The sequence below is a fragment of the Lithobates pipiens genome, unplaced genomic scaffold (assembly GCF_037356315.1).
Source record: "Lithobates pipiens isolate NorthernLeopardFrog02 unplaced genomic scaffold, aLitPip1_a1.2 Scaffold_8, whole genome shotgun sequence".
Classification (NCBI taxonomy): Eukaryota; Metazoa; Chordata; class Amphibia; order Anura; family Ranidae; genus Lithobates; species Lithobates pipiens.
Window position 1 is genome coordinate 183,344,691 of NW_027507903.1, and position 27,049 is coordinate 183,371,739.

The window sequence follows — 27,049 nt, forward strand, 5'->3', positions numbered from 1 at the left end:
CAATTTCTTTATCTGTTACTGGGATGCTCAAATAAAACACAATAAATATTTACAAGATATGTGTACATATGATTTTTCAAATTCTCATTTCAAAAACTTTCCAATTTAATCCCATAGAGCACCTGCGGAGGGCAGCAGAGAGACACCAGAAAATGAATAGTGAAATGTCAGACTGGACTTACTGTTAATAATGTGGCTCTTGTAGTAGTTGTGTCATCTGCTAGAACTTTCTTTCCAGTAAAAGTATTCTTTAATTGTTTTCTCACTTCCTTGTTAAAGATGCAGTGGAAAAAGAAGATGAAAAGCCCCTGCAACAAACAAAAGGTCACATATATTTATTTTCCAATAGTTACACAACACATTCAACCTGAAGAATACAAAAAGTGTCAACCACCAAATATGTGTGTATATAAATTTAGCACGTAAAAGCAGCGCACAGTGTACCCACCAATAGCAATCAACATGTCATCTTCTTCATCATCTGACCACATTAGGATAATAACAATTGGAATGAAATCAGTTATTGGCTACTGGACTCCATACAGCCATTACACATTGAACTAATAAATATGATATATAGCTGCAGTAGCATGATTTTCTAATGGATACAGTTTATTACATCCTACAAGTAGACATAATATCCCACACTTGGCTATCTGAAGACCTAACAAATAGATTCCCACTTTGATTTTCTCTAGTGCAGTAAGTAGTTATCAGTATAAAGATCAGCAGAGGTCCAGGGGCAGTTTAGGAACATATATTACTGCTGCTGACAGAAACAGTCAGTGATAGGTAATTTAATGCTGTAGATGCAATTTAGCCAAAAGCCATTTAAAAAGATCTCACTATGGGTAGGTGTAGAGACTACAGTGACCTGACTAAGGAGAGGAGACACAGAACATTTTACGACTATTATTGTACCACATTGAAGACAATTTGTCAAAAAGACAAATTGATAGAGATCTCAAAGCAAAAATCTTTTGAACATACAATAAATAAAATCGCTTGTCTGAACTTAGAGGAGACAGCCATTTAAAATAAGCCAATCAACGAGCACAGTTAAAGATAGCCAAAAAAAAAAAAAAAAAGAACTTGGCACCCATAAATTTTAGTGGATCAACGGATTAGGACACAGTAGATCGGCTCATGAAAACAGATTGGGAAAATTGCCAGTAGAAAAGATCTGTCATTATTGGTTCATCTCTGAAATGTATAACACATCTAAAAAGGCACTAATACAAGTTTATATATATATATATATATATAAATATAAAAAAATATATATATAATAATGTTACCAGCAATCAGATGTCTAGCTTATCTGCCAAAGCTATTTTAGGAAAACAGCACAGTGGTTGTCAACTTAGTAACTAAAGGGCCCCTTGTGCAGCCTTTCGTGTCCAACGGGCTTCATAATAACTTTGTTTTAAAATGTTTTTGTTGCATTAAACACATAGTAAAAAAATGTTTTACTACACGTTACTAGTGTGTTACCAGTATCATGTGATAGCAGGCGGCGAAGGGAGGGAGGAGTCGGGAACACCGGCGGAAGACCCGAGGAGGAGGATGATCAGGACTGCTTTGTGCAAAACCATTACACAGGGCAGGTAAGTGTAACATGTTTGTTATTAGAAAAATAAAGGGGGTTTACGATGACTTTAACTGCGTCCGTTTTTAGGATTTGGCCATGCATCAGGAACTGTTGCTTATTTCAGGAGCCAATGATAATCACAAAACAATGGTAGAAATTGCATTTGTAATTATTAAGCTATCCAAGGCATTTTCTATGGAGAAAAGAATGGTAATAAATAAGCATTGTAACTGTTTCCAAGCATGAAGCAGTTGCTGCATACGCTGGTAATACTAATAGCTAATACAGCTACTCACATCTACAGGTGTTTTTACAAACTTTGCATAAAAATAAAGGTTTCATGTTTACATAAATGTCATAACAACAACATTAAATGGTTTTAAAATGTATGTCCTTGTTTTTATGAAGGACATGAAAGGGGGTGTTATAAAGCTGTGGAAAAGAAAATCGGGTGATAGGAGGTAGCAGAACAGAGACAAAGTAATATAGGAACCAACATTTCAAATCTTGGCCTGGGCAAGACTTAAGGCACAGCAAGGTAAATATAAATACTGAATGCTGGTCTGCCTGTGGCAACGTTATTAATGCCATCAATATTTAAATAAGAGGTGCTACTTCTAAGTAAAGTGGGTAATTTGATGCGGTGCTAAGGTTATAATGTCTCTGAAGTGGGAGAGGAGGATGTGCTACATACACGGTCATTTCTCCTATTGCATTAGGCGATACGATTAAAGAACAATACAGTATGCAAAGAATTTTATTTTATTTTATTTTTAGCATAACCATGTGAACAACATTTCTTCATCAATATAGTTCACGCCTCAGATAGGTTTTAGGTTAGTGAAGACAGGTTACCTGCATACAGCTGAAGATGGCAAAGAGGTAGTGAAATGTCATAACATCGCTGTTGACTGCCATAAGCCCCAATAACCAGGTGGTACTGACTAGAAGCAGTAATAGGAATGCTGTTCTCAGTGTAGAGCTAAATGTCAGAATAAAATCCTGGGTTAGAGATGTGCATGTTGACGCATTATATTATAATGCCAAAATAAAACCAAAAAACAGTCCAGTAAACAGTTGGCAATTAGCAGTGGTTGGTATGACACTGTAGCCATATAACATTTTAGGTAAACTGTTAAGATTGTTAAAAAAAAAAAAAAAAAAAATTCAAACTTACAGGACTCCAGTTTTCTCAAATATTCGTTGCCTTCGCCCACAAGAGGTTTTCACAGCCAGTATAAAGATGATTATATTTATCTATAATGAAAATGGTACATAACAGTTGCAGCAAATGTAACACTTATTACTAAAAACACTATTACCCCATTCAAGACCGTTATTCCATCTCCATCTTATTAAATTAATGGAAACATCACCAAGATCATGTCCAGGAGCCCCTTTCATGCTCATTTTGGTGAGACATGCATGTATTATCAGTTAAGAAGAAAGCTCTCAGGTCTTATTCAAATGAGCAAAGAGGTCCGTACAGTATACAAGCCATTTGTTTATGTATCTGGACCTGCGTGAAGGCAGCATGCGTTAGTCAATAGAGATAAAGCAGCTGTACACAATCACTCATATCGGAGTTTGAGAGAATGCACTGCCACTACAGTATTTACTAATGTGGGCTACCTGCAACCTGCATGCAGCTCCTCTCTGTTCTGGATGCATAAACAATCAGCTCTTGCATGCTGCAGGCCTCTGTCGCCATGTGAATGAGCCTTTATGCCCCATTCACACCCATATTAATAGAAACCTACATTCCTGGACACTTTTTTTGGTGCATTTTCTCGCATTACACATATAAGGCCACCCATGGGGCATGGCTTGGCACGCATGGCAGCATTGAGAAGGAGCTTCGCTCTTCCCAAAGCCTCTCAGCCTTACACTGACACGGGCAGATTCAGGATATGGGCAAACCTAACCAGCTCCAGTCCGGTACACCTGCATGGCGTTCCTCATCGATCCCACGATCACACAGCATACTGGACTTATTCAGGTCATGACAACAGGCAGCTCGAGGTGCAGGCTCCTCCAAGATGGCATCCGATGCCCACGAGAATGACTACAGCGAGGAGTCACAACCTACATCTGAGGACATGGAGAGACACAGCTCTTCCCCTGATCACCCCCTGTCTTATGCAGACATGTCAGCGTTTGTAGCCGATATCAAGAACACTTTCTCCTCTGCTATCACGGAGTTGAAACCTGACCTGCTGGCCCTGAATGAGAAAGTGCATAGCACAGAATGCCTAGGGTATAAGAGGGATAAGGCAATTACCCGCTTAGAGTCAGTATCTAATGCCCATACTACTAAACTAATTGCAGTTAACCGCCACCTTGAAGATCTAGATAATTGGGGTAGGAGACACAATATCAGGGTGAGGGGTGTACCAGAGACAAGAACTTCTGATCAAATCACCTTAGCTCTGTCCTCCATTTTCAACAACTTACTGGAGAGACCTGCGGACACTATCATTGACTGAGTGAGCCAGCTCCGCCCAGAGACATAATTTGCTGCATACCAAACTACAATCTTAAGGACGACATCCTGTGGATGGACTAAAAAGCTTTGCTACTGGCTGTATCATACTGGGGGGTTATTTTAATATCCCTCTAATTCCACAGACACTTCCAATGGCAAATCTAGTATTTCATACTCCATCCTACGTAAAAAATCAAAAACATATTGAATTCACTGTCACTAGTGGATGCATGACGCTTGGTTCAGCCGGCAGATAGAGATTTTACTTATTACTCTCCATTACATAAGAAACACTTGCACATTGACTATGTGTTTATCATGCAACTTGGCATACCTCTACTGCATGCTGTGCACATAGGCATGCAAACTCTTTCAGATCATTGTCCAGTGTAGATTTCTTTGACACGGACAGATAAACCCCATGGAACATGCAAATGGCGGTTGAACCCTAACTTACTGACTGACCCCGTTTTGTCCCAACAGATAGCTGTAGCATTTAAAACATACTTTCAGCTTAATGACACAGATGGAATGTCTTCCCTGACAATTTGGGAAGCGCATAAGTGCGTCATACGTGGCAAACTTATCTACCTTGGAACTCACAAGAAAAGGGAAGCCAATAAAATCACTGAGACGCTAGATGCAAAAATTGCGGCCTTAGAAAACCAACATAAGCAGTGCCATGTGGAAGCCACCTCTACAGCTGTGAAAAGTCCTTGTTCAATCTCAAATCTCTATTTTAAGAAGGGCTTCTATTATGAGTACGGGGATAAATGTGGCAAATTTCTTGAAAAGACGCTTAAAGCATTAACCCATGCTCAATCTATTCTATCCATTAAGAATTTAGAGGGTCAACACTTGTACAAAACAGATCAGATCATGTTGCAATTTCACACCTTCTACATTAAGCTTTATAATCTCCCCGTGACCCATAAACCCCCGGACTTTCAAGGAGATAGAGAGCACATTTTGTGGGACTACATTAAAGAGTGGCATGCCTACGCTAACGTTGTCTGAAGTTGAATCGTTGGAGTCACCTATTCAGAAGACACGCTTCTATTGGCAATTAAGTCTCTCAAATCCAGTAAAAGCACAGGTCATGATGGGTTCACGGCACATTATTACAAAACCTTTACGGACATCCTAAAGACCCCCTTTCTCTCCATGTCCTTAATCACCTGAAAACCCCTTAACCCAAATCAGACACCTTTACGATGGCTCATATAGTTCTGCTCCCCAAACCGGCTAAAGATCCCACAGACCACTCTAGCTATAGGCCAAATTCGCTACTGAATTTGGATATAAAAATCTTGGTCAAAATTCTGGCTATTAGACTGACGACTTTTCTACCCAAATTTATTAGGCTCGAGCAGGTGGGATTTATGCCGGGGAGGGAAGCTTGTGATAATGTCATAAAGGCCCTCAACTTGATTAATTGTGCACATATGAAGGGAATTGAAGGCCTTCTCCTGTCTACCGACACAGAGAAGGCCTTTGATCATGTGGCCTGGGATTACCTGCTCACCACTTGTAGACCCATTGGCCTGGGATGTCACATGATGTCGTGGATAGTGGCTTTATATCTTAAACCACAGGCCAGACTTAAAAAAAATGGCACCCTTTCTGAAGTGGTACATATCAATAATGCTACGAGGCAGGTTTGCCCCCCTAGCCCTCATCCTGTTTATATTATCACTAGAGCCCTTCATCCGCCCGACCAATGCAAATTCAGAGGTTTTCAGATAGGTCATAACACTTGCAAAACAACAGCTTACACGGATGACCTTCTATTCTTTCTCGCTCAGCCACATATCTCAATCCCAAACCTTACTAAAGCCCTTAGAAAATAAAATTATACAAAATCAGAAGCCCTTAATCTTACCCTATTCCCTGACCCACTAGCTAGAGCAGGCGCCTCATGCTCATTCAAATGGGAAACTTAGGCCATCATTTACCTAGGAATTAGACTCGCAAGCAATCTTGAGGATACTTATCACGCTAACATTCCTCCCTTGTTAAACAATATACAAAAATACCTTAAGGGTTGGACAACTAGGCCCTTTCTCATGGTTTGGCAGAGCTGCCATACTCAAAATGGTAATATTGCCTAGAATCTTATACCACTTCCATACTTTGTCTATACCACTCCCCTGCAAGATTTTTAGACGACTTAAAGAGGAGGTCCGTTTAAAAAAAAAAAAAAAAAAAAAAAAAAAAAAAAGTCAGCAGCTGCAAACACTGCAGCTGCTGACTTAATAAACACACTCACCTGTCCAGGGCGCCCGCGATGTCGGCCGCCTGAGGCCGACCCGTCCCTCGGCTCTCGGCGCCGTCATTCCCTCTAAGGGAAACAGGCAGTGGAGCTTTATGGCTTCACTGCCCGTTTCCTACTGCGCATGCGCGAGTCCCGCAGCGCTTTCTGAATGGGACGCGCTGTGTTCTGGAACACACAGTTCCCAGAACACAGCGCGACCCATTACCCAGAAGACGCCGCGACGAAGAGAGAAGACAGAAGATCTCCGCGGAGGAGGAAGAGGAAGATTAGGAGAAAGTGCCTAGCAACAGGCATTTCTGGTAAGTAAAAAAAAAATTTTTTTTTCATTTTATTTTTTTTATATTTTTTTGTAATTTTTAATATTTTTTTGTTTTCAGGGTGGCCCTCCACTTTAACCACTTTCAGACCGGACCAATTTGCTGGTCAAAGACCAGACCACTTTTTGCGATTCGGCACTGCGTCGCTTTAACTGACAATTGCGCGGTCGTGCGACGTGGCTCCCAAACAAAATTGACGTCCTTTTTTTCCCACAAATAGAGCTTTCTTTTGGTGGTATTTGATCACCCCTGCGGTTTTTATTTTTTGCGCTATAAACAAAAATAGAGCGACAATTTTGAAAAAAAACGCATTATTTTTTACTTTTTTTTATAATAAATATCCCCCAAAAATATATAAAAAAACATTTTTTTCCCTCAGTTTAGGCCGATACGTATTCTTCTACATATTTTTGGTAAAAAAAAAAATCGCAATAAGCGATTATTGATTGGTTTGCGCAAAAGTTATAGCGTTTACAAAATAGGGATAGTTTTATAGCATTTTTATTAATAATTTTTTATTATTTTTTTTTTACTAGTAATGGCGGCGACTGCGACATTGTGGGGGACCCATCGGACATTGTTGACACATTTTTGGGACCACTGTCATTTATACAGTAATCACTGCTATATAAATGCAGTGATTCCTGTGTAAATGACACTGGCAGTGAAGGGGTTAACCAGTGGGTGGCAGTGTAGGGGTTAAGTGTTCCTAGGGGTGTGTTACTAACTGTTGGGGGGTTGGGCTTTCATTTAGTGAACACTGATCTCTGCTCCAATCACATGGAGCAGAGATCAGCGTCACTAGTTGCTAGGCAGAATGGAGAAATGCTGTTTACAACGGCATTTCTTCATTTGGCCGCTCCGTGAGACGATCGCAGGTATGCCCGCGGCGATCGAGTCCGCGGGTCCCGCGACCGGACTTATGGGGGTCCCGACCAGCGCGGGAGTGCGCCGCGCTCCCGATGGCAGGGCGGCAAATTTAAAGGGACGTACATGTACGCCCATTTGCCTGCCCGTGCCATTCTGTCGACGTACATCGGCGTGCGCTGGTCGGCAAGTGGTTAATGTCATCATGCGCACCTTTATTTGGATGGGGTGAAAAGCATGCATCAAACTTGACACCCTTACCAAGCCGAAAGAATGGGGGGGGGTCGGTCTCCCAGATTTTAAACTTTACCACTTTGGGGTACATTTAGCTAGAATTCTAGATTGGAATCGTCATAGGGAACAGAAATAATGGGTCACCTTGGAGGAGACCTCATTGACACTGTCCCTAAGATTCCTCCCTTGGATCCCATGGAAGAAATTACACGGTCTACAACAGCACCCACTATTGGGGGCAACGCTGAGAGCGCTTCATGCTGCGACCAGTCGCTATAAACTATCCTCTTTCCCAGGCTCGCTCATACCCATCACCCAAATCTGGATTTCCCCCGGGTAGATATTCACCAAGTCTCACCCACTAAGCAACATGTGCCCCTTTTAATGATGCACTGTGTTGATACTAACACGTTGAAACCTATCACGGAAACCAAAATCTCTCTCACTCACTTGCATCTTACACACAGGGGTGTTGCTAGGTAGCAAAAAGACCAGGGGCTTAGAGGGGGGGCTTGGTGTATGTGATACGGGCCTTTTTTTTGGCTGGGCCGTGACCTACCAACACTGACAGTAGTGACCTACATACACTGACCTACTTACACCGACGGTAGTGACCTACCTACACTGACCTTTACATGTACTATCTGACCTACCTTGGCTCAGCCATGGTGTGTGGTATCACAGCAGGCAGTCAGAGGAGGAGCCGGGAAGTAGAGGAGAGCGGCCCGTCCGAGCGCCGAGCGGGGATGTGGCGCGGTTGCCACATTGGAATTCCCGGTATTTGGACCAGTGGGACGTCAATCATAGGCGTTGCAGGCTCCAGAAGGCGGGACCTGCTATGGCACTCGACCACACTTGGCGGTGCTCAGGATCAGATCAATCCCAGTGCTTGCTGCTCGGGGCCAACAATGGAGCGCTACATGCCCGTGACTCTGGGCTTTTCAGGGTCACATTTGGGGCTTCAGCCCCAACCCAATCCCCCCCCACCCCCAGCCACCCCTGCTTACACATCACAGACTGCTCCATGAGACGCTACAAAGGTCTCTAACCAGACATCTACTTAATGCAGTGAAAATTCTGATTCCCAGGCACTGGAAATCAAAGTGTGCCCCTTCCATCTCTGAATGGTTTCACTCCATAGAAGATATCTATCCTATGGAGGAAACAGTGGCTATTGCTAGGGAATCCTCTGAAAGATTTAACAAGTTATGGTCCCCCTGGTTGGTGTTCTGGTACTCTGACCAATATTCACAATTAGATACACGGTGAAACTAACATCACAGCATAGGCTGCCATTTCTTTCTACCTACAGAAGGTCACCGACTGATTCCCACAATGGCTCTATTGGACAACCATATCTTTAGACATCCTCACCAAGACTCTTTACTGATTTTTCTTTCTTTATGTCTCATTTTACTTTACTGGTATATGTCCAATACTATTTGCAAGTGTTTATACTAATAGATTATAGGCTATAATGTACCTTCTTGCCCAAGTTACATTTGAGACCAGTTATTTTTGTTTATATGTGGACCTATTCACGCCATGTTGAAGTCTACAGCTTCAAAATGATTTTATGGTGTGTTTTTAATGCTCCCGTGGTGCTTCGATAAAGCTTTTGTGATGCTTTGGTGAAACATCGGTGATGCTTCCACGAGGCTCTTTTGAGGTTTTGTTGAAGCTTGACAGATGCACTGTGTGCGGATACCTGCAATTTCTTCAAAACTTTGAAATGCTTTGAATCACTACGAAAGCAACATGGGGTAAAAAATTTTAAGCAAAGCCAAAGCAAACGCAAAGTGTAAACAGGACTGTAAGCTAACCATTTTATTTAGTGACAGGGGCTTTGACTGGGATTCAAAGAGCTTTAACAAAGCCTGTCCGAAGCCTTGTTTTGAAGCAAGTGTAGGGGTGGAGAGCTGCTATTTGAGCGTTTTTCTGCTCAAGTCAGGCATTTTTATTGAAGTCTATGGGGCCAAAAATGCTTGTAATATGCCAAAAAGAAGCTCATGTACTTTTTTGCGCTTCTAGCATTTTGTTTCAGGTGCAGAAAGCTCAGATGTGAACAGGAGCCATTGAAATGAACAGCATTTTGCTTGTTGGGCATTTTGGAGCTTCAGAGCTGAGAGTTTTACAATCTGAAAATCGCTCAGGTGTGAACGGGACATGTACTTAATAAAACCTGCATGTCTAATTTCTGATGCTTTCCTACTTAAGGCCCCAATCACACCTGAGTGATTTTCTGCTTAAAGCTTGTAGCTCTAAAAACGCTCAACAAGCCAAATCCCATAAATTTCAATAGCCTCTGTTCATATCTGAGCATTCTGTCACCTAAAGCAAAACGCCTGTCGCCCAAAAAAGTATATGAGCTTCTTTGTGACAGAATACAAGTGTTTTTTGGCCCCATAAACTTCAATAGACACGCATAACTTGACCGTTTTGTTGCTCATTTTCTGCTCAAACAGCAAGCTCTCCACCCCTAATGCTTTCTACTGACTAAACAAAAATGCTTGAAGCTGTAAAACGCTTGTAAAACACTTTCCAAAACGCTTTAAAAAAAAAAAAAAAAAAAAGCTGGTAAAAAGTTGCAAAAAAGCTTAAAAATAAATGCTGAAAAACGCCAGCAAATCGATACGATCAGGTCTGAATGGGGCCTAAAGGGCATTTGCCCACCTCTTTCAAATCCTATACATGTGACTTTTTCAGCCCCTGGCTTCATTTCTGCTTTGGCAGCCACTGCTGTTCCCAATCCCTGCTCCTTCCCCAAACACTCATTATTATAACCCACTATCCTACCTAATGGCAAGTCTTCACCCCTTTCGGTCCATCCTCTCCCCAGTGTCACATTCATCACGCACAAGATGGAACCACGTGCCTTTGTACCCATTTGTTGCTCTTCTATGCATTAATGGTTAAATACTTATGCACATGAATGTGCCACACACCTACAGTGCCTTGCAAAAGTATTCACCCCCCCTGGCTTTTTACCCATTTTGTTACATCACAGCCTTTAGTTCAAGGTTTCTTTAATCTGAAATATATGTGATGGATCAGAACACAATAAGTTGGTGAAGTAAAATTATTTTTCAGAAATAAATAAATGATAATTGTGTGTATATATTCACCCCCTTTGTTATGAAGCCCATAAAAAGCTCTGGTGCAACCAATTACCTTCAGAAGTAACATAATTAGTGAAATGATGTCCACCTGTGTGCAAGTGTCACATGATCTGTCATTACATATACACACCTTTTTGAAAGGCCCCAGAGGCTGCAAAACCTAAGGAAGAGGCACCACTAAACAAACACTGCCATGAAGACCAAAGAACTCTCCAAACATGTAAGGGACAATGTTGTTGAGAAGTACAAGTCAGGATTAAGTTATAAAAAAAAAATCCAAATCTTTGATGATCCCTAGGAGCGCCATCAAATCTATCATAACCAAATGAAAAGAACATGGCACAACAGCAAACCTGCCAAGAGACTGCTGCACACCAAAACTCACGGGCCAGAGAAGGAGGGCATTAATCAGACAGGCAGCACAAAGACCTAAGAGTTTCACAGCAGAGACTGGAGTATCTGTACATAGAACGACAATAAGCCGTACACTCCATAGAGTTGGGCTTCATGGCAGAGTGGCCAGAAGAAAGACATTACTTTCAGCAAAAAACAAAATGGCCCGTTCTGAGTTTGCGAAAAAAACATGTGGGAGACTCCTAAAATGTATGAAGGAAGGTGCTCTGGTCTGATGAGACAAAAATTAAACTTTTTGACCATCAAAGAGAAAGCCATGTCTGGCGCACACCCAACATATCACCCAAAGAACACCATGCTGTGGGGATGTTTTTCAGGAGTTGGGACTGGGAAAGTGTTGAGGGAAAGATGGATGGTGCTAATACAGGGATATTCTTGAGCAAAACCTATACCACTCTGTGTGCTTTGAAGCTAGGACAGAGGTTCACCTTCCAGCAGGACAATGACCCCCAAACACACTGCTAAAAGCAAGACTTGAGTGGTTTAAGGGGAAACATGTAAATGTGTTGGAATGGCCTAGTCAAAGCCCAGACCTCAATCCAATAGAAAATCTGTGGTCGGACTTAAAGATTGCTGTTCACAAGCGCAAACCATCCAACTTGAAGGAGCAGTTTTGCAAGAAGGAATGGGCAAAACCCCAGTGATAAGATGTGGCAAGCTCATAGAGACTTATCCAAAGTGACTTGGAGCTGTGATAGCCACAAAAGGAGGCTCTACAAAGTATTGACTTTAAAGGGGGTGAATCGTTATGCACATTGACTTTTTCTGTTATTTTGTCATATTTGTTGTTTGCTTAACAATAATAATAATAAAAAAAAAATCTTCAAAGTTGTGGGCATGTTCTATAAATTAAATGATGCAAATCCTCAAACAATCCATATTAATCCCAGTTTGTGAGGCAACAGAACACAAAATATGCCAAGGGTGAATACTTTTGCAAGGCACTGTATAGGTGTACATAAAACACAGATATATTCTTAAGTAAATGTTGGTGTTTCCTCCACAGTGCACTTTCCATGTGTCAGAGATTTTATTACATCCCTGCTGTGCCCAGACAGGCACATTTTTTTCTTGGTGTATTGAATTCTAAGTTTGAAATCAGTAAATGACATGGTTTGAATTTCCTCACTTGTCACTGCTACGTTCTTTAATTTGACACAGTAGATCAAAACTTACAGAAACTACGATGCCAATCGGACCAGCAAAACTCCAGATTAGAGTGTCATGAACTGAAAGCCAGCAGAAGTCAGGGTTTCCATACCCCTGAGGGTCCAAACCTACAGCAAGACCTGAAAAAAAAAAAAAAAAAAATGAAGCATTATAAGCTGCATCACACTCAAACCATAACTATAAAATAATAATAGATACAATATATGTAAAGTATTCTTCAAACTCTTTGTGCAATCCTTAAACGCTACAGTGTGGTTTATGAATCGATTGTGATGTCTCGGGATTGTAGCAATGCTTGGAAATATAGCACGCCAATATCTTTTTTTGGCCCTCTGATGTATGCAACAACAATATGGTTCATCAATATGACATTAATTGGTTCTGGTGTTTCTTAATTGTAATACTAGTAATACAGTGTGCATGTATACATACATACACACACACACACACACACACACACACACACACACACACAGTATCTCACAAAAGTGAGTAGACCCCTCACATTTTTGTAAATATTTTACCTTTTAATGTGACAACACTGAAGAAATTACACTTTGCTACAATGTAAAGTAGTGAGGGTACAGCTTGTATAACAATGTAAATGTGCTGTCCCCTCAAAATAACTCAACACACAGCCATTAATGTCTAAACCGCTGGCAACAAAAGTGAGTACACTCCTAAGAGAAAATGTCCAAATTGGGTCCAATTAGCCATTTTCCCTCCCTGGTGTCATGTGACTCAATAGTCTTACAAGGCCTTAGGTGTGACAGGTGTGTTAAATTTGGTGTCATCACTCATTCTCTCATACTGGTCACTGGAAGTTCAACATGGCACCTCATGGCAAAGAACTCTGAGGATCTGAAAAAAATAAATAAAAAATTGTTGCTCTACATAAAGATGGCCTAGGCCAGTGATGGCGAACCTTGGCACCCCAGATATTTTGGAACTATATTTCCCATGATGCTCAAATACACTGTAGAGTGCATGAGCATCATGGGAAATGTAGTTCCAAAACATCTGGGGTGCCAAGTTTCGCCATCACTGGCCTAGGCTATAAGAAGATTACCAAGACCCTGAAACGGAGCTGCAGCATGGTGGCCAAGACCATACAGTGGTTTAACAGGACAGGTTCCACTCAGAACAGGCCTCGCCATGGTCGACCAAAGAAGTTCAGCGCATGTGTTCAGCATCATAGCCAAAGGATGTCTTTGGGAAATAGATGTATGATTGCTGCCAGCATTGCTGCAGAGGTTGAAGGGGTGGGGGGTCAGCCTGTCAGTGCTCAGACCATATGCCGCACCCTGCATCAAATTGGTCTGCATGGCTGTCATCCCAGAAGGAAGCCTCTTCTAAAGATGATTCACAAGAAAGCCTGCAAACGGTTTGCTAAAGACAAGGAGACTAAAGACATGGATTACTGGAACCATTTCCTGTGGTCTGATGAGACCAAGATAAACTTATTTGGTTCAGATGGTGTCAAGCGTGTGTGGTGGTAATCAGGTGAGGAGTACAAAGACAAGCGTGTCTTGCCTACAGTCAAGCATGGTTGTGGGAGTGTTATGGTCTGGGGCTGCATGAGTGCTGCCGGCACTGGGGAGCTACAGTTCATTAAGAGATAAATAGAAACTCTCACCATGTCAGATATTAAAGCGAGTTTGCCACATCCCTGTATGTATAGGGAAAAAAAGGGTTGGTACCCACCTGAGAAATTGGGGACTTTACATTGGCAAAGACACGAGAGGTTTCATAAAAAAATGGGTTGTCATTTATTACATAAAGAAGTCAAAAAAAAGACTATGCTTAAAAAATCATCTACATATGGTGATTGATAAAAAAAACACTGACAGATAACACAGTTGCACATATAAAAATATCTTATGATGAAAATATGAATATCTTGTGAGGAAAATATGATTTGCAAACCCTGCCAATGTGGATGTATTTTGCAGACCCCCGTAATACAGCTTGAACAGTTGCCAGTGGCTATCATCTTCCAACAGCATTATTTAATGCAAACTCGGCACCCCAGATGTTTTGGAACTACATTTCCCATTGATGCTCCACTACACTGTAGAGTGCCAGAGCATCATGGGAAACATAGTTACAAAACATCTTGGGTGCCAAGGTTCACCATCACTGGTCTAGGTTATACAGAACCTAGATACTTGCCATCTACTGATAACGATATATTTGCGTATTCTTGCTGCAATATCGCCACTCTGTTCTTATGATGGCGCTCATCTGGTCTAGAAAATACATTCTCCTATATAAAATTACCCCAGATGAAAGGAATTTGAGCCTGAAACGCGTTGGGAACCGCTAGGACTTATCCCAGATGTTGGACACCGGAAAGTACTAACGGATATTGGAGCAAAACCACTCTGTATATGTATCATCATATTTTCATTACTAAGCTATTGTTATATGTGCAACTGTGTTATCTGTCAGTGTTTGTTTTATCAGTCATTATATGTAGATTATTTTTTTTTTAAGCATAGTCTTTTTTGTCTTCTTTATGTAACAAATTACAACCCATTTTTTTAATGAAACCTCCAGTGTCTGCCAATTTAAGGCCCCATATTTCTCGGGGGGGTAGTTTACAAACCCCTTTTTTCCTTTACAGTTCATTAACCACTTCAGCCTCGGACCAATAAATACCTTAAGGACCAGAGGTCTTTTTGCAATTTCGCACTGCGCTGCTTTAACTGGTAATTGCGCGGTCATGCAATATTGCACCCAAACGAAATTTGCGTCCTTTTCTTCCCACAAATAGAGCTTTCTTTTGATGGTATTTGATTGCCTCTGCGATTTTTTTTTTTTTGCGATATAAATGGAAAAAGAGCGAAAATTTTGAAAAAAAAAGATATTTTCTTCTTTTTGTTATAAGAAAAATCGAATAAACTAAATTTTAGTCATACATTGAGGGCAAAATTTATTCAGCCACATGTCTTTAGTAAAAAAAATGTCAATAAGCGAATATTTTTTGGTTTGCGCAAAAGTTATAGCGTCTACAAACTAGAGTACATTTTCTGGAATTTACACAGCTTTTAATTTATGACTGCCGATCTCATTTCTTGAGGTGCTAAAATGGCAGGGCAGTACAAATCCCCCCCAAATGACCCCATTTTGGAAAGTAGACACCCCAAGGAAATTGCTGATGGGTATGTTGAGCCCATTGAATATTTTTTTTTTTTGTCCTAAGGGATTGAATAATGACAAAAAAAAAAAAAAAAAATTTTTTTTACAAAAAGTTGTCACTAAATGATATATTGCTCACACATGCCATGGTTATATGTGGAATTGCACCCCAAAATACATTCTGCTGCTTCTCCCGAGTACGGGGATACCACATGTGTGGGACTTTTTGGGAGTCTAGTCGCGCACGGCACCCCGAAAACCAATCACCACCTTCAGGATTTCTAAGGGTGCAAATTTTTGATTTAACTCCTCACTACCTATCACAGTTTCGAAGGCCATAAAATGCCAAAATAGCACAAAACCCCCCCAAATGACCCCATTTTGGAAAGTAGACACCCCAAGCTATTTACTGAGAGGCATGTTGAGTCCATGGAATATTTTATATTTTGCCAAAAGTTGCGGGAATATTACAAACTTTTTTTTTTTTGCACAAAGTTGTCACTAAATGATATATTGCTCACACATGCTATGGGCAGAAGTCAAATTACACCCCAAAATAAATTCTGCTGCTTCTCCCGAGTACGGGGATACCACATGTGGGGGACTTTTTGGGAGCCTAGCCACGTACGGGACCCCGAAAACCAAGCACTGCCTTCCGGATTTGAATATAAAATGCTATAAAAAACAAACTAACCAGAGTCACCCGTAACACTTATACGGTGATCAGTGGTGAAAGGGTTAACTAGGGGCAATCAGGGGGTTCAAATTTTTATTAGGTAGTATATGGGGGTCCCTGGCGCTATATAAAAACCTGACGGGGAACCTAAATAACTAACTGGCTAACCAGCGTCACCAGTGACACTTATACTGTGATCGCTGGTGAAAGGGGGTGAAAGGGTTAACTAGCAGCAATCAGGGGGTTAAAACCATTATTGGGTAGTATATCGGGGTACCTAGCGCTATAAAAACCTGGCGGTGAACCTAAAAAAATAACTAGCTACCTAGCGACACTAGCGACACTGATGCAGCGTTCAGAAAAATTATCGCTTAGTGACACTGGCAAAAGGGGGTGAAAGGGTTAACTAGCGGAAATCAGGGGGTTAAAACCATTATTGGGTAGTATATCGGGGTACCTAGCGCTACAAAAACCTGGCGGTGAACCTAAAAAAATAACTAGCTACCTAGCGACTGTAGCGACACTAATGCAGCGATCAGAAAAATGATCGCTTAGTGACACTGGCAAAAGGGGGTGAAAGGGTTAACTAGCGGCAATCAGGGGGTTAAAAACATTATTGGGTAGTATATCGGGGTACCTAGCGATATAAAAACCTGGCGGTGAACCTAAAAAAATAACTAGCTACCTAGCGACACATGCAGCGATCAGAAAAATGATCGCTTAGTGACACTGGCAAAAGGGGGTGAAAGGGTTAACTAGCGGCAATCAGGGGGTTAAAAACATTATTGGGTAGTATATCGGGGTTCCTAGCGCTATAAAAACCTGGCGGTGAACCTAAAAAAATAACTAGCTACCTAGCGACTGTAGCGACACTAATGCAGCGATCAGAAAAACGATCGCTTAGTGACACTGGCAAAAGGGGGTGAAAGGGTTAACTAGCGGCAATCAGGGGGTTAAAAACATTATTGGGTAGTATATCGGGGTACCTAGCGATATAAAAACCTGGCGGTGAACCTAAAAAAATAACTAGCTACCTAGCGACACTAGCGACACATGCAGCGATCAGAAAAATGATCGCTTAGTGACACTGGCAAAAGGGGGTGAAAGGGTTAACTCTAGGGGCAATCAGGGGGTTAAATCTTTATTGGGGGGTGATAGGGGGCTACCCTGGACCTAACACTAACTGTCCTGACAGTTTTTACTGTCACAACTGACACTGAATGCATTGATCAGTAAAGAAATGATCAATGCAATCAGTGACACTGTGACTGGGGGGGGAGGGGGGGCGGGGGGGGATCGGGGGGCGATCGGGGGGGGGATCGGGGGGGGTTTGTGTGCCTGTGTGTACCTACATGTCAGTGTAGTGTTGGTGCACACTTACTTTTACTGTTCTCCTCGTAGTCCGGTCAAAAAGACCGCCCCGAGGAGAATGACATCACTTCCTCCTTCCTGTGTAAACAATACACAGGGGAGGAAGCTTCTCATTGGCCAGGAGCGATCCAGAGGGGGTGGCCGAAAACCAACGGCCATCCCCTCATCACGGAGCGCTCCTGGACCGAATCGGACCGCCGTAACCAGCGGGAGGGGGGCCGATCGGACCCCCCACCCGCTGGAAGGCAATCACGTAGATGTACGTGATTATGCCTGCCTGTGCCATTGTGCTGACGTACAATGGCAATACGGCGGTCCTCAAGTGGTTAAGGGAACCATGAAGGTCAACATGTCCTGTGACATACTGAGGCAGAGCATGATCTCCTCCCTTTGGAGACTGGGCCTCAGGGCAGTATTCCAACATGAGAACGACCCCAAATACACCTCCAATACGACCACTGCCTTGCTAGAGAAGCTGAGGGTAAAAGCGATGGACTGGCCAAGCATGTCTCCCAGCCTACACCCCATTGAGCATCTTTGGTGCATCCTCAAATGGAGGTTGGAGGAGGGCAAGGTCTCTAACATCCACCAGCTCTGTGATGTCGTCATGGAGGAGTGGAAAAGGACTCCAGTGGCAACCTGTGAAGCTCTGGTGAACTCCATGCCCAAGAGGGTTTAGGCAGTGCTGGAAAATAATGGTTGCCACACAAAATATTAACACTTTGGGCCCGGTTCGGACATTTTCACTTAGGGGCATACTCACTTTTGTTGCCAGCGGCTTAGAAATTAAGAGCTGTGTGTTCTGTTATTTTGAGGGGACAAATTTACACTGTTATACAAGCTGTACACTCACTACTTTACACTGTAGCAAAGTGTCATTTCTTCAGTGTTGTCACATGAAAAGATATAATAAAATATTTACAACAATGCAAAGGGGTACTCACTTTTGTGAGATACTGTATATTTTATAATATATATATAAAAAATTTTGATGGGATAGAATATCTGTTTGCCTTTACTTTGTCCTTTCCAGCAAGTCATCGCCTGTGCAATTTTATTTCTCAAAAGTAAAAAAAAAAAAAAGTTGGTCTTCCAAAGAAAAATATATTCAGCAGAGTATCTCTAAACAATTTAATTTCAATACTTTATTGTTTAATCCCATTGAGATATATATATATACATACACACACACAGATACATATACTTGCGTTTGTGTTGAGTGTGCTGCACAGTGCGCTCCCAGCACCGAAAACTGGGAAACCTGCTTCCCCATCACCCGAGCGCTGTGACAGCCTCTATTTGACTGATCAGTCCATATTCAGCCTGCCCCAGTGTTCATACCACATGGACCAGCCTAGCTCCTGGACACTGCTCTGAACAACTAGTGTGGCTTTGCTGCTATACGCATTACAAATCAAATGATGGGCTTCCTCAGTAGCCTACTGGCCAAGCTGGTCCATGTGATATGAAGGAGACTGCTGATTAGATGTACCCATGTGTTTATATGATGTGTATACCATAGTACAGAGTGCTTTTTTAAAGAGTGTGTTATTTTGGGCATTTTAACGAAAGAGTGGTTTACAGACAGCACTATTGGTCCCATTCTGTCTTTGCATGTAACCTGTCTGAGTGTAGCGCTGCCAAAGAAGTATAAGTAGTCAGCAGAGGAACAGAGAACAGAAAGCAGAAGGGGCATTGAGCGCTTATATGCCCTTGATTTAGCATTAAGGTGAATGCTCAAAGGTGAGTATTTAAGGAGCACCAGGTGATTTCATGTACAGCATGGATAACACTGGAAGGAACTGAAAGAGACTAAGAATTTACAGGTGGACGACTAATCTGACCATAACACATTTTACCATGTGGTTTCAGAATCTTTAATGTGTGTTTAAGGTGGTCAGATGAGACTAAAATGTAATTTGGCCTCAACACCAAACGATATGTCTGGCGGAAATCCAATACAGCTCACCATCCAAACACCACCATTCCTACAGTAAAGAACGGAGGTGGTAATTATCCTGTTATTGGTGTCCCTCTGCAACAGGGACTGAAGAACTTGTCAGTATAAAAAAAAAATATATGGGGCAAAATACCATCAAATTCTTAAGGGCAATCGTCTGTGCTGTGCAAGAAAGTTGTCACTGGGAAGGTGGTTTACCTTCCAACATGACAATGACCCAAAGCACACAGCAAAAATGACCACACAGTGGTTGAAGGATAAATGGGTGAATGTCCTTGCATGGCCTAGTAACAGCCCTAACTTAAACCACATTAAAAATCTGTGGAATGATTTGAAGACTGCCATCCACAAATGGTCACCATCTAATCTGACTGAACTTGAGCAGTTCTGCAAAGAAGAGTGGGCAGATACTGCAGAGTCTAGATGTGCAAAGTTAGTAGAGACTTATCCCAACAGACTAGAGGTTGTAATTAAAGCAAAAGGTGGTCCAACAAAATACTGACATGGGGGGAAGGGGGGAGAGACCCTTTTTCCAACTCAGTGATTCTGACACGTTGGTGTTCTAGCTTTTACTTTCATGTTATAAGTTGCATTAGTAGATACAGTTGATTTCAGGCCGCAAAGCAACAAAACGTGATTATTTTAAAGGGGGTGATTATTTTCTATACACACTGTATGTACTTAATGTACCGTTTTACTAACATATGTCAAAGTTGCAAAACTGTATTCAGGCATCAAGTTCTGTTTTACCTCCGTTATGAAGGGGATAACCAAACCGTAACAAATTAAAAATGATTACATTGAAGCAGAAGTTGCTTTACTGCAGCCCTAAGAAGAATAGTTATTTTGGTACATAAGAGTGTTCATCGTATAGCCAAGCACAAAAAGCTCAGATCATGATAGAGCAGGAGCATTTTTCTACTTTGTACTATATATGGTGTGCTGAAAATCAGCAAGATATAGTGCAGGGGTAGAAAAAAAAATGCAATTGCAACAGTTTAAAGAGTACCGCCACTGGACTGTATTACAGGGCCAATTTAATTTGGTAATATTTACAACTTTATTAACACATTTCAATTTTGTAATATAGTTTCTATAAAATATTAAAGCGATATTAAAAGCAAGTTTTTATTTTATTAAAAAAAATAACATATTATACTTACCTGCTCTGTGCAGCGGTTTTGCCCCTTCTTCTTGAGTTCCCCACCGGCGCTACTGGCCCCTCCCTCCTGCTGAGTGCCCCCAGAGCAAACAGCTTACTATAGGGGCACCCGAGCAGGCTCGATTTTAAGCCGCTATGTCATTTACTGTCCATTTACACATGGAGCCATGGCTCGGCCTGGCCCCTCTCACTCACAATGAGGGAGAGCACCTAGAGAGCCTAGGTTCCCATGCACATACCTGAGCTCAATCTAGATTCAGTGAAGTATTAGGGGGGCGGGGGGGGGGGGATGCTGCACAGAAGGCTTTTACCTTAATGCATAGAATGCATGCATAGAAAACCTTAAGCCTTTACAACCACTTAAAAAAATAAATACAAGGTGCTTCAATAAAGGTTTGTCTGCATGGTGTGCTTGGCCTTTTAATAAGAAAGGCCAGCACACTTTGACTACTCGTGCCTAATTCCAAACTCACAGGTGTTTGTAGGAGACATCAGACAGTATAGGGTGTATGTAATATTCAGCTGTGTGTTTTGTGAAAAGATATGCATAGTAGGAGCTCAGACACTGAAAGCTATTCACAGAATAGAGGGTCACATAGGTAAAAATACCTCCAGCATGTCACCTGCTGGCTGGAAGTGATAAATATAATATGTACATTTTTACATATTTACTTGATTAAAAAGCTACATAGCACCAACATTAATATTTTTGTCCTAAATGTTACAAAGAAAACATACCATGCTGTAGTAAATAGTATACAATACTAGATGATAACCAATTCGATTTCAGAATTTTTTTTTTTCTTAAGAAGCAAAGACTATAACAGAACCTAGTTAATATGGTAACAGCATTTACTGCAGCTTTTATAAATGAATCTCTATATTCATATCAGGTGTTCATATGTTCCCTGAACAGTCAAATATTACATTATTTTCACTCTACTCTGAGGCATTCCTAGAACAGAGATGATCCTTTTTGCAAATACAGTCAGCTACCATCATTCAGCAACACACTAACAAAGTTATGTAAACCCTCCACCTACGTTCCCAGGCATTAAACCAACATAAAAGATGTTTTTTTAACAGCCAATGCTGTATACGCAGATTTCTCTCAGAGGATCAAATACAGGGCAAGTATGCAGGTGACAGAAACAACTGAAGTGTTTTATCAAAACTTAAAGTAAAAAGTGCACCAGTTACCCAGAGCAGCCACATGGGTTTCAGCTTTCATATGAAGTCAATATAATAAATAGAGGTTATGCATAGCTGCTCCCCCTTTGCTTCAGTTTTGTAAAGCAGCTCACAGAACCCCTGATGACTGGAGCAGAGCAGGTGGGTGATACATCCACGTTCTCTCATTTTCTGCAGAGACAACAAGGACAGAGCCTGCTCTATTCTATGGGTGGCCAGGAGTAAACTCACTCTGCTGTCTGTTTACACCATTTACCCTCGGATCTGAGGACGGAGTCCCGTTGCATTTTTTTTGGTGGACCCAAACTTACCCGGCAGTTGGGAGGTGTAAAAGGGACACAAGTCCCTTTACACTTACCTGCCCATAGGGATGAATAGACCTTGCGATTAGGTCCACCTGAAAAACTGAGAACAGCCGTGTAAAAGGGGCTTCACGGTTTCTTGTATACTCTGGGCAATGAACTGCTGTGTGATTGTGCAGTTATGAAACATCAAAACTGTCACAATATGTACATGATATGAAAAATGGTGTATGCAATGTGAACTTAAGTTGATCTAATGTCTCAAAGTTTTTTTTTACCTTAATGCATTCTCTGCATTAAAAAAATCTTCACCCTAGAAAGGAAAAGTTAAAAAGGTCAGCAGCTACGAATACTTACCTGGCCAGGGATTCAACACTGTCCTCACCCGAGCCAGTTCATTGCCAGTCTACAGGTCAACAGAGCCAACATGTTTACTGTGGGAAGCAAGCTGCTAAGTACCCATTTCCTCCCTCTAATGTGCCAAATATGAAGGGGGGGGGGGGGGGGAGAGAGTGAGGACAAAGCAAAACTACCCAACTTTTTAATCATGTTAAAAAGTATTTTATTGTAAGAACTGTGGGTATCTTACTGCTGACTCAATCAATGTTATAGCGAGGACGCGTGCTTCTACAAAAGACGACTGATACAATCATATAGACATTAGTTGACCCATAATAATGACACATTACCAACTCAGGTGTTTTATGCAGGTTGTCTGTAAAAATGACTCTAAATAATAGCTTATTATTCTATAGTTAAAGCTTCAATAGGCAACGTACCTGTAATGATGGCAGGTATACCATAGCCAACTACATAGTAGAAGCGCATATGACCTGTGTCAATGTTTCGGACTTCCGTCAGCATACGATAAATGTGCAGACCTTCAACAAACATCCAGGCAAAGGTGCTCATGTAGAAGTAGTGGAGGAGGATGGCAATCACTGTGCACACAAACTGAACAAGGACAAAAAAGCAGATGAGACTGCTGATCAGAACATACACAAGTGTTTCAGATGAGGGACAGCTCTAAGAATCTTTGCTGCACAGTAATTCTCCAAGATCTATTTTAATGCAGCTTTTTTTGTTTTATTAAAATCACATTACAAAGTTGATCAACACTGGAATACTGTGCTCAGTTGGATATTAGGCTGGCCATACATCATACAATTATCTTGTACAACTTAGTTTTAGATTTACGAAAACCCTATAATATAAAGTCAAGCCTAAACACTTTCAATTTGTATGCAATCAGGAAGACCCTTCACTACATAGTTGAAGGTAAATCTAAAAATGTAATAATAAAAAAATTTTTTTATGGTGTATGGCTAGTTTCATTTGGGGTTTAGCCTGCACTGGGCGCTTCTTCATTGTGTGAGGTCGGACTTTCACCTTAATAAAAGAAGATTGCTGAAATAGACAAGCCAGTGTTGTAGGAGCTTGGTCATGATGAGCTGTGCATGGCTACGAAACACATGGCCATGTCTAGAGATCTGCTTAAGGCATCCAAGCCCTCTAAAGAAAAATTGTCAACCACAGTTATTTGACCTACACTGGACCACAGCTGATTTTCAGAAATAGTACTGTACTTAATACGTATAATTTCTTCCTTTTCTGTCAATACTATTCATATGCTTTCAAGTTGCAATGCTCTTGCTGGCAAATAAGAAAGATGTTATGAAGTAATAACACAATTAATTGCCTCGGTCCAGCTCAGTTCATGAATGATTATGCCGCTCCCTAATACAGTATTGTTAGCGGAATGTTCATATATCAGGCTGTGTACCAAGCAGTCATGAATTATGTCAGCCCCAGCATTCCTGTTCTTTTTTGAGCTTACTGGTGCATGACGTGTCAGGCAGCCTCTCAAGTGTGGGTACACTAATGATTAATTGTCTACTACATTGGCAGTACATATTATGGTACCACTGCCTGATGTGAGGAAACATTTTCTTGTGAAAACATCTGCCATTACTTCAGAAGCTGGGCATATTCTCTATATTTAATTATTGATCTGGACCAGCAAACAATATAAAAACAAAACAAAAAACCCTATGATCCTAAAAGTGGATGTAAGCCCTCACATATACCCAGTGAGGTAAACAGCCTCAGATGATACACCAAGATTTATCTCTATGTATCATGCACATCTGTTGTCTTCAGCTTTATACTGTATATTCTTTAGAAAATACACAACCTGTTAGCCCTTGTACACACGGTCGGATATTCCGATGGACAATGTCCGATAGGACCGTGTTGTCGGATAATCTGACAGTGTGTGGGCTCCATCGGACTGTTTCCGTCGGAGTATCCGACGGACCAAGTTTTCCAGCTGGGCTATAAAATTTTCCGACAACATGATCCGATCGGACTTTGTCCGATTATGTGTAGAGAATTCCGATCGGACAAAGTGCCACGCATGCTCAGAACAAATTCCTAGACCAAAGCTATTGGCTACTAGCCTGAAGCCAGATTTACATCCACTTTAACTGAAAAAGGTTTGAATTCAATTAAAAAATATATATATTACCAGAAACAGAACTAGGCGTTTCTAATCCACCCTGTCACAGTTGGTTATGTGCCAAGGACATTTTCCCCAGCCCCTCTGCACCCTTTAAGAGGGAGAAAGGGTAAGAGGAGGAATGCATTCAGTATCATGTACATATGTTCATCTGCTCCAGGGCTGCCTAATCTACTAATCGAGAGCTGCAAAAAGGAACTTTGTAGAAAAAGTCATAACAAATAATAATGGTATTACATATGAAAAATATAAAAATGTTCATAAACAGCAGACAATGAAAGACTGCCAAGAGGCCATATTTATTTTCTTCCCACTTACTGGATTTTCAGTCTGATTGATTCCAATAAGGAAGACCAGCTCAGAGAAGAAGAGGGCAGCCACCAGGTTTTTGTGGATATTATGAATGTTGGAACGCAGAGTTCTGATGATAACCAATAGGATGAAAGTCAACAACAGAGCCACCAGTGAGACTGACACAGAGGTATATGTGATAATCTTCAGAGGTAGAACTTCACCATTCTGCCATCAAGAGAAGTTGTATGTCACTTTTATTTCATAAACAGTTACAAACATTAACAGATCAATCTAAAGCCTAACCTGAATGCAGAGGTTTCTAAAGAGCATATGTACGGTATTTATAAACCATTGTTCTTTAGAACTGTGATAATCTTTGATCTTTAAGCAAAGTGAAAACTATCAGCTTCCACAACCTAAAATCACCAGTTAAAAAAAAAAATAATGATAATCATACAGGTATACAAAATGACCATAGAGCCTAGAGCCTCAAGACAGCCCCTACACTTTACACCCTCACATGCCATTCTTCATGTGACATTCACCCTAAGAGAATAGTCTCTTATCACACAATTATAACATGCATCGTATACAGTTCCTGCTTATAGCTTTTTTTAGAATTAGTAAGCAGTATATAAAGGCTTACATGATGATCACATTGTTTTCAAATACTCAGTATAGCTAATGGGAAATTAAATTAAAGCCTGGGGTCAGAATCAATGTTGTAAAATGAATTACGTGTAGATATGTTTAGTCCAAACTCCATGTACAGAAATACACAAATTCAAATTACACTAAACTGGTTTGTCACCCAACTCTGGCAATAATCCCATTTCCAAGATTTTTTTTAAAGAGGGGTTCCACCCTAAAGTGGAACTTCCGGTGATCGGAACCCTCCCCCCCTCCGGTGTCACAATTGGCACCTTTCAGGGGGGAGGGGGGTGCAGATACCTGTCAAAGACAGGTATTTACACCCACTTCCGGGCATAGACTCCCACGGGAGTCTATGCCTCTTCCTTTCCCTGCACACTGTCTGCAGGGACACACACGGGTCCCAGAGACAGTGCGGACAATTCCTATTGTGACTCGCGCATGCGCAGTAGGGAACCAGGAAGTGAAGCCGCAGCGATTCACTTCCTGATTCCCTCACCTAGAATGGTGACGGCAGCAGCCGAGAGCTGAGCGATCGATCGGCCTCGGCATCGCTGGACCCCGGGACAGGCAAGTGTCCATTTATTAAAAGTCAGCAGCTGCAGTATTTGTAGCTGCTGGCTTTTAATATTTTTTTCCATAGTGCAGTCCCGCTTTAAGCTGCCAATTAAATATTTTGTTCACACCAACAGTGTTTGAAAATAGAAGCACATACTACTGAGTTTAGGCGTCAGCATTTTAACTTGCTTCGATTTTAGAGTTTTAAGCATTTTGCAGTATACTTTGGAATTGAAAATCTAGCATTTACAATATATTTTTGGGATACAATGGTCAATGATATAAGGCAGGGAAAATTCAGCATGCTAAACACCCCAAACCGTGTGAACAGTCCCAATGGAAGCCAATTGTTTGTAGTAAGCATTGACACTAACCAAGGCTACTTTCACACTGGTGTAGGGGGCCGTTCGCGGTAAAGCGCTGTTAATTTTAGCGGCACATTACTGTTGTAATAGCAGTGATTTTTCAGCCGCTAGCGGGCCGATTTTAACCCCTGCTAGCAGATGAATAAAGGGTTCAAAGCGCTCGCAAAGCGCTGCTGCCGAAGCACTTTGCAGGTGCTTCAGCAGCAGGCGCCCATTGATTTCAATTGCAGGGGGCGGTGGAGGAGCGGTGTATACACCGCTCTTCCACCGCCCGAAAAATGCTGCTTGCAGGACTTTTTCTAACGTCCTTCAAGAGCACTCCCCAGTGTGAAAGCACTCAGGCTCTCACACTGGAGCTGCAGGGGAGGCATTTTTCAGGAGCTTAACA

The 27,049-nt window shown here is 41.5% G+C and overlaps 1 protein-coding gene across 5 annotated transcripts in view; it reads right to left on the reverse strand.

Annotated features, from left to right (window-relative positions):
* CELSR1 (cadherin EGF LAG seven-pass G-type receptor 1) overlaps window positions 1-27,049 on the reverse strand; it is a 237,398-nt gene that overhangs the window by 12,776 nt on the left and 197,573 nt on the right. For all 5 annotated transcript variants that reach the window (XM_077470937.1, XM_077470936.1, XM_077470935.1 and 2 more), the window contains exons 24-29: window positions 25,112-25,312; window positions 23,055-23,229; window positions 12,479-12,591; window positions 2,769-2,848; window positions 2,447-2,573; window positions 183-308 (exon numbers count right to left, since the gene is read on the reverse strand). In XM_077470937.1, coding sequence (XP_077327063.1) covers window positions 183-308; window positions 2,447-2,573; window positions 2,769-2,848; window positions 12,479-12,591; window positions 23,055-23,229; window positions 25,112-25,312 — 822 coding nt within the window. The remainder of the gene's footprint in view (window positions 1-182; window positions 309-2,446; window positions 2,574-2,768; window positions 2,849-12,478; window positions 12,592-23,054; window positions 23,230-25,111; window positions 25,313-27,049) is intronic.